We start from the raw sequence: 8390 nt of genomic DNA on the forward strand, positions 1-8390 counted from the left end.
TGAATTCTTTTACTTATCACTGTGTTACATATAAGATGGTGGTATGAGGAACAAACAACTTTCAAGCATTTGGTTCCTTGTATGCACAAATATCAACAAACTTTTCTACAATAACCAAATTTTGTTGCAATTTCAGTTCTTTGCAGCATGACATGCTCAACTCTAGCAACCGAACCTGACATTAGTAGACAATATCAACCTATTTTTAAATCAATCGATTTATTGGTGAATGAGTTCATCCTAAATTAAGAATCATTTAACTTTTTTTTAAAAAAAATTAAATAATGGTGGGAGATCCATCTTCTCCTACTTTGAACAGAGACCTTTCTCCAGCACAAGCACTGAAAAGAAGGGTGTAACTGGTGGAGGAAAACAAATGTGTGGACTAGATAAGAACAAGTTCTGTTTTATTAATGTTATATCTGATAATAAGGTCTAGTATCTAATGGAATGGCAACTCCACCACCACCAATTCTGTAGTCATGTGGACTAGATAAGAACAAGTTCTGTTTTATTAATGTTATATCTGATAATTAGGTCTAGTATCTGATGGAATGGCAACTACACCACCACCAATTCTGTCCCCAACTACCAAGGGAAAACTATTTATTAACCATATATAATCAAACGGTTTATTCAAAGGATGAAAAAAAAATTAAACAGATTTTTTTTTTTTTTGGTAAGAACATCAAACGATTATATCCTAAAAATCAATTAGTTTTAGGATGATTCTTATGGCCTAACATGCTTTTGTACTGATGTGCCTTGTTAATCATGAATTCTCTACGTATGAGTAGAAGGTGGCACCACAGTACTTGGTTTTGTGATGGTATGCAACACACGTTCAAGTTGGTGGAGTAGAATACGCCACAACCGACACAATTAAACTACATTGACGCCGAAAGTTTTCCCCTTTTTTTTTTCTCCTCCTTTCCTTTGGAAGAAAGGCATGCGGGAAAACCACACTAAGAAGATTGGGGACTACCATTGATTGGATGTGGATCTAAATATCAAAAATTTCAGCTGTATGCATGGAAATGAGATATTTTAATTCATATTTTGGTTGAAGGAGAAAACTAAGACAGGTGCCTAAGTTACGTGCACCAACTTATTTGTTTGATGAAGTGCATACCAATGATCTCGATTTAATTCTACCCAAAAAAAAAAAAAGGATCTGGGTTTGATCCTCGTTTATACTATTTTAAATTTGTGATTTCAATAAATTAGATTGGAATACGAGACCCTCAAATTTAATTTTAAAAGATAATAAATTTTTTTATGAAATGAAATTATAGAGACAATCAATCTTTTCGCTTACAAACTGAACTTCCTTCGGTACAATGAATCCTAGGGGGAGGATCTGCTTTTGGCTCACATACCAACATCCAAATCCAATCTATGCGGTTTTTTAGGCGCCCTTTTCATTAAAAACGGAACAACTTTGCGAGAGCTGTCCAATCAAAAAAATAATAATTAAACAAAAGAAAAAGAAAGTGTCAGACATGATCTTAATATTTCCATTGCAAGTCAACTCATCCGTGTCATTGGTGTCACGCGGAGTTTAGAGGTTAGTGGATCCACGTGTCGAGCAATTTGGAGAGATGACGTTGCGCCATATTCCATGGAATCACCGGGAACGCCCAAGGCCAAAGAAAAGCGACCCCCTTGGCCGCCCCCTCTGCCGTGCGTTTTATGCGACACTGAAGCTTTCCTCTTATGTCATCCATTGGACAGGGATTGGTCTCACGTATGCTTCCTTCCTCGTCCTATAAAATGGCGACCTCCATTACCACCCCAATAGCAGTGTTGGACAAACGCCCATCTATCTCAGTCCCATTTATTTTCGTTCAGGTACCTCCCTCCCTCCCTCCCTCCCTCTCTCTCTCTCTCTCTCTCTCAAGAAGGCAGTCCGTAAATGGAGCAGGTAAGTAGATAAGTTTACGGGACCTACCCCGAGTTTGGTAGTTGTGGGCCATCCAATTCCAGAGAGCTTAAAGACAAGGGAAGGAGAAGGTGCGACATGGTGATCCTTAAATTTTATGGTCACTAGTTTGATCGGAGACACATCAAAGGAAAAAAAAAAAAGGTTTTGATCTGAGACACGTTGTATGTCTGAGTGTCTTCTTCTTCTCAAAAAAAAAAAAGAAAAAAGAAAAGAAAAAGAAAAAAAATAAAGCTTCGCCTACTTCATCAAGAGATATGATACATAACCAGATTGCAGCAGCATGTTGTGTTAGCTTAATTATGTTCTTCCAAGGTAAGTTGGTACAAATTGTTTTCTAATCTCTAAATGCTAAAACCATGTTTTAATCTCTCTCTCTCTCAAAAAAAAAAAAAAAAAAAGCTGAAACCATGTGTTCTAGCAAATTTAGATTCTAAGACAGAAGCTGATCTCCATATCCTGCTTAAAAATAAGCTTTGATATGGTATTCTGAAGATGGGTGAATATCGCACGTGAAGCATGCACATATGCCACCAGCTTAAATCCTCATGTCATATGAGATTCAGAAACTGAATAGGGATGAACAGCACTGCTTAATTATTAGCTGTGAAATATTCTTAATATGGCACCAGAGCCTGTCCCTGTTTCTTTTATGGCGAAGAAACTGGCACTGCTTAATGTGTTCCATGCGCAGGGTCCATCTCCATGATCTCATTCATATTGGCTTCATGGGAACTCCTACTTCTTATCCTTGCCAACCTCTTCTCCAGAGGCACTGGCATGATGCTCGGCCCGAGATCAAGCATGGCGGTCGACTCTTGCTATTGCCTGAGCTGGAGGTTCGCCGTCGAAGCCAACAATGCCCAAGCCTGGCGCATGGTCCCCGCCCAGTGCGTGTTCTACGTAGAAAACTACATGCTTGCAGGCCAATATAACAAAGATCTAGATATGGTTATGGAGCAGATCTCTACATACCTCAATGGAATAGTAGCGGCCGATGATGGCATGGATGCTTGGGTTCTTGATATTGATGACACCTGCCTCTCAAATCTCTGGTACTACGAAGGGAAACGCTTTGGGTAATGATACTATTATGGATCTGACTGAATTGGTGATCTTTTTTTTTCTTGTGGACTTGATATGATATATATAGTCTTTTGTTGTGGTTTTAGAGGAGATCCATGGGATCCTTCGACCTTTAAGAGCTGGGCTCAGGGAGGGCTTTGTCCAGCTATTCCTGCAGTGCTCCGGTTGTACAAGAGGCTGAAAAAAGGTGGTTTCAATGTTTTTCTTCTCACTGGAAGGGATGAAGAGGCTTTGGGCGCTCCTACAGCTAGGAATTTGCATGCTCAGGGGTTTATTGGATATGAGAGGTTGATTCTGAGGTAATGTTTTCTTTTGAAAGTAGATTATATATGGGGTCATGTTAAAGGCGTGATTTATTTATTTAGCAGCAAGGAGCTGCTGCTAGTCCAATTCCATTAGACATCCTATTCAGTCTCCCATTATTCCCCTTTCTCTTATTTAATATTAAAAGAGAGAGAGAGAGAAAGATCCATCAATGTTCTGAGATAATTTCGATTCTTGAACTTGCTTCATGCGATTATAAATTACAGAAAAGGATGGAACTTGAAATTAATGTTGCTGGTGCCAACTCTTAGTTACTTTACCAACTAAATCAGTTGACATCTTAAAATTGATTCGGGTGATCTTTGATCTTCCTTTCGTTTAAAAAAAAGGACATCTTAATTGAACTATTTTTTTAAAAAAAATTTCTTGTTTGCTCTCACATGGATGCCAATTGATATGGTTTGCTCTGTTTTGGTGAAACTTTTACTACATGCAAATCTATAAAACGATCACTTGTACTAGTGGCTTCCCAAAGCAAACATCTACACTAGTAAAAAATTAATCTGAACAACAATATCTATGCTCAAAACAATTTCCACGGAGTGTGAATATTTTTATTTTTTTTTGAAATATTTTTTTTTTCGAGAAGTTTTTTTTTAAAGAGTAACCATGCATGTAGACATTTTCTTTAATTTTTTAGGAAAATAGATGTAATAAAGAAGTACTATTTTATTGATAGTTTAGTTCTCTTCACCTCAGTAAATAATTCTCAACTACTTCTGTTGTTTGCCATAATGATTCAATCCAGAACTAATACAATTATTCATCAAATAATTATTAATTGATGGATTTATCACTATTTCTCACACTATGCCTCGTCATTAGTATATTTAGGACAAATACCAACAGGGTTAACAATCTCTACTCTCTTCAATATTCCCTCTCTCTCTCTCCCCCCTTTTGTGCAGAGGTCCATCATACAGAGGGCAGAGCGCCGTTGCATTCAAATCGGCGATGAGGAAGCAATTGGTGGAAGAGGGGTACAGAATACGTGGGAACGTAGGAGACCAATGGAGCGATCTGCAGGGGGATTGCAATGGTGATCGCATATTTAAAATACCTAATCCCATGTATTTCGTCCCATAAAACCATATTAGTCCTACTTCTCTCTGATATGGGTGATAAACTCTATCAAACTTTCCACACCACTTCACTGTTTATGATAAGATTGGCATGATAAAGTTTATAGAATATTTAACAAAGATTGACCTAGATTGCACATTAAAGCAAGCGTTTCTAAAATATTCAAAAAAGAAAGCCATGGGATTCACACACTTGGCAAACTTGGGGACACCCATGTTGTTGAGGTAATGGTGTACAGGGCAAAGTGGTGTTATTTGACTCGGTTTACAGTTCATTATCACAACGCCATGTCATTCGTCTGAGAACAATCTTGCAAAGTCTACATATTTAGGGCACCATCAAATCAGATGCGCACTTTAAAGATGTGACCATTGGTATAACTACTTTGGTGATTTAGATATAATAATGACCTAATGCACCCAAAAACATGTGATGAAGTAACTGTGAAGGATTGATACTTTGAACTATATAAAGTTGAATTATTTCACTTAGATGCAATGGCAATTAGAAATTAAGTTTAAATACATTAAAGAGAAGAAAGAAAAGAAGAGAGTCAAGAATGACCGACTAGCCATCATTCCGAAGATAACCTCCTCCAAAGAATAACCACATACCAACTTTCTTTCTTTCTTTCTTTCTTTCTTTCTTTTTCTTTTGGTGACCATATAACAAGTTTTAATTATGTTAGACTGATTTGTAATGAACAACTGGCTATATAAAAGCACCACATAAGTTCAGAATGCTATGTAGCAGGTCATGCGCAAGTTCCAAACTGCAAAGACCGATGCCACTCTTATATCTCTTCTTGAGATTAAAAATTGAAATAATTTTGGAGAAATGTAGACATAAAGATGAGAAAAGGATTATGCCCTGTATATGCTTTCATGGTGATATTTGTTGTTTTGATACATATATACATCACTATTCATAAAACGATGGTGGTATCACGGAAGCCACATAATACTAGCTAGGTATACCTTCAGTATATTTCTTTTTGGCTACAGTAGTGGCGTGAACCCAATTACAATCTTTCAAAAAGGAAAGCACCAGCATCGGCTGTAAGGATAGAGATAAAGAAGATGGAAAAATAAAAGTCAAAATAATACCATGAACTCCATTACAAGCTGCAGATGTAGTATTGGACCTTGTGACAGAGGTCTGTAATGGTATCAATCCTGCGAGCAAAGATCTTCAGAATGATCACGAAGTATAAACTTTGTCCCCAAAGGTGAAGTTTGCACCAAGCCATCAAAATTAATTTTAAGAACATCCGGTTGTGAGGATCAACAAAATTTGATGTACAGGAATGCGTGGTTTGGGTGCGGAGAAAGCTATCCCAATATGGACCTCAACTCAACTCACCTTGAATCCCAAATTAATTGGTGTCAACTACAGTAAGCCTCTTCTTCCATTCTACTCTACTTAGGGTTATATTTTCTGAGAGATGTTGAGATATCAAGTCCTTAATTGCTATATATCTCATGTGATTTTCAATCATCTCTGCAGCTCTTTTCTTCTATATAAGATTCGTCATCTCATTACCGGACCCTATACTGATAAAATTCTATTATAGTGTCAGTATGTGGCTTGGTACAATATGAGAGTGTTGGAACGGAATGGTATGGCATGCTGATATAGTACCAATATGGTACGTACTTTAATTTTAGATATGAAACATTCTCCCCCAACAAAGCATATCTCCATCTCCATGTTTTGCAATGGGAGTTTTATGAATCTGATCTATAATTGGCACAAGGAAGCATCAAATTAAAAGATTTAATTCCATTTCTTATAGTGAAGAATGAAATAACTGACCATGGAATGACTAGCCAATAATTCCATTTTGCAAATAACAACAATATTGGAAAGAGGAAAATTTGATAACCATGGCTAGGTGTAAATTTAAATCCTTTCACCTAAACCTATCGGCCATCTGAAGTTACCATCCACATGCTTACCCATGTTCAAAATAGCTTCTCAGGTTCTTGAACATATAGCTGGTGGATGATAATTACACCAATCTCCTTGGAAATTATACTTTGCGGATAATGCACGGAGAAGTAAGAATCAGGAGATTGAACCATGAATCCTGCAATTTTGCTAAGCAAAGATCACCACCAAATCTGTGCATTAGGAATTCCTAAGCCTCCTGGAGACTTAGGTTTGCAACTCGTTGACCAAATAATGGTGTCTAGCTTTTTGACAATTGGATTCATGGAACCAAAGAAACATAGTATGACTTTGCATAGCCAATTCAAGAAACTCACTGACACAGAAATATTAGAAAGAATGCGAATGGGACTTTCACAAATAATAGATTAACTGCAAGTCACCCTGCAAAACTTGAAGTCCTCCATTTCCAAGAATCAAGTCTCTGCCTCTCTGGTTAATATGATCCTTGGTGAGTCATCTAGATTCAGCTTGAGACCCTTCAAAGGCACCTCCCAAATATCTGCCAATACTTTTGGCATTCTTTATACCAAGCAGTCAACTCATGGATGAGGGATGCTTGTGCCTTGGGACTGAAAGTAACACAAATTTATCAATCAATCATTTGAAAAAACAAAATGGCTAACTGCTGGAATTGCTCCATGTACTCGGTTTAAAGCCATCAGTGTTTCAGCTTCAACTTTTCTTTTGGTCACCTTAGAAATCATTTCAGCACTCATGATAGACAGGTAGGGCGAAAGCAAGCATCACTGATAGAGCCATCGAGGATCGAAGAAATCTGTCGGTGATCCGTTGAAAAGAATTGCAAAGAAGGATTGAAGGGCGAAAGCAAGCATCACTGATAGAGCCATCGAGGATTGAAGAAATCTGTCGGTGATCCGTTGAAAAGAACTGCAAAAGAAGGATGATGTAGACAACCATTTATCCACTTAATCCAAAGCTTCCGGGAAAAAAAAAATGTCATAATACCGCATCAAGATATCTCCAATTGACACTAGGATGTGCTCGCTCTATATCGAATTTTATATTCATTAATGGATTCTTGGCAGAAGCTTGGTGCAAAGAATGGATTGCCTTGTTAGGTAAAATAGTATTATCTGAGATTATTTTGACCAGCTACAGAGGTAGATTGTTCAGCTAAGATCAACTTATGCATCACCTTTTTAAGTCTTAAAAATCAAATCTTGGCAACTAGCCTGTACAACGTGTTGCACAAACTAATTGGTCTACAAGATGGCAAAGTAGGATTATCACACTTCGGAATCAAAGCCATGAATGATGCACTCCAGGCATTCAGCATCTGCCCTGATGTCAAGAAAATACTTAACAGCATAAGCAATGTTTGCATTAATAATACTCCAATAATTCTTAAAGAAATTTGCCAAAAAGCCATCAGGTTTTGGAGCCTTATTTGAAATCAATGATCTCAAAACTTCCACAATTTCTATCAGTGGCCATAAAGTATAATTCAATCTGACCATCGACAAATAGAATCTGGCTCGGCGGAGGTAACTTTTGGGCCTCCCAAATCGCAGTTTGTGTCCATCTCGACATGATAAATTCCAGAGTTTACCTCTTCTTGCTTTGATATCTTTATTTTGAATTCCTGCATCATTTGAAATACAATTAATCCGATAATGTCTTCGCCTGTTTAATGAAAAAACTTTGTGTCTTGCTGGCTATTTCATAACCACTGTATTCTAGATTTTTGAGATTGTAATGCCTCTGCTCACCAAGCAAATGGATCAAATGTAGGCAGGGAGATCCTCTTTCTCCAGCTCTGTTCATCCTAGTTACTGATGTTCTTTCTAGAATTCTTAAGCAAGCAGGCTTGAAGGGCATCATTGAAGGCATTGGGACCAAACTTGCCTTTTCTAATTTGAGAAGCCTTCACTTTGCTGACGATACCCTATTGTTCTGTGCTGGCAAGAAGGAGAGTATTATAGCCATCAAAGCAATTCTTCTCGGGTTTGAACAAGCCTCTGGACTACGCATCGATTTTCAA

The 8390-nt window shown here is 37.6% G+C and overlaps 1 protein-coding gene across 2 annotated transcripts; it reads left to right on the top strand.

Annotated features, from left to right (window-relative positions):
- Positions 1-1716: 1716 nt before the first annotated feature.
- Positions 1717-4566, top strand: LOC140858028 (acid phosphatase 1-like). 2 transcript variants are annotated; one of them, XM_073257456.1, is made up of 4 exons: positions 1717-1851; positions 2637-3021; positions 3115-3327; positions 4261-4563. In XM_073257456.1, exons 2-4 carry the CDS (start codon positions 2648-2650, stop codon positions 4436-4438), a joined length of 765 nt encoding a protein of 254 aa, XP_073113557.1. In that variant the 5' UTR covers positions 1717-1851; positions 2637-2647; the 3' UTR covers positions 4439-4563. The 2 variants fall into 2 exon arrangements, with proteins under 2 accessions (XP_073113557.1, XP_073113556.1); XM_073257455.1 differs by lacking the exon at positions 1717-1851 and adding an exon at positions 1859-2257 and having other exon boundaries at positions 4261-4566.
- Positions 4567-8390: the final 3824 nt, after the last annotated feature.

This window comes from Elaeis guineensis, chromosome 5 (genome assembly GCF_000442705.2).
Source record: "Elaeis guineensis isolate ETL-2024a chromosome 5, EG11, whole genome shotgun sequence".
Lineage (NCBI taxonomy): Eukaryota > Viridiplantae > Streptophyta > Magnoliopsida > Arecales > Arecaceae > Elaeis > Elaeis guineensis.

What these genes read in the sequence shown, in the direction of transcription:
- LOC140858028 (XM_073257455.1), top strand. Translation starts at nt 2,200, where the DNA reads ATGATACATAACCAGATTGCAGCAGCATGTTGTGTTAGCTTAATTATG. An exon ending in CTTAATTATGTTCTTCCAAG is followed by an intron (nt 2,258 to 2,636) that starts GTAAGTTGGTAC and finishes TTCCATGCGCAG; the next exon opens with GGTCCATCTCCATGATCTCA. An exon ending in TACGAAGGGAAACGCTTTGG is followed by an intron (nt 3,022 to 3,114) that starts GTAATGATACTA and finishes TTGTGGTTTTAG; the next exon opens with AGGAGATCCATGGGATCCTT.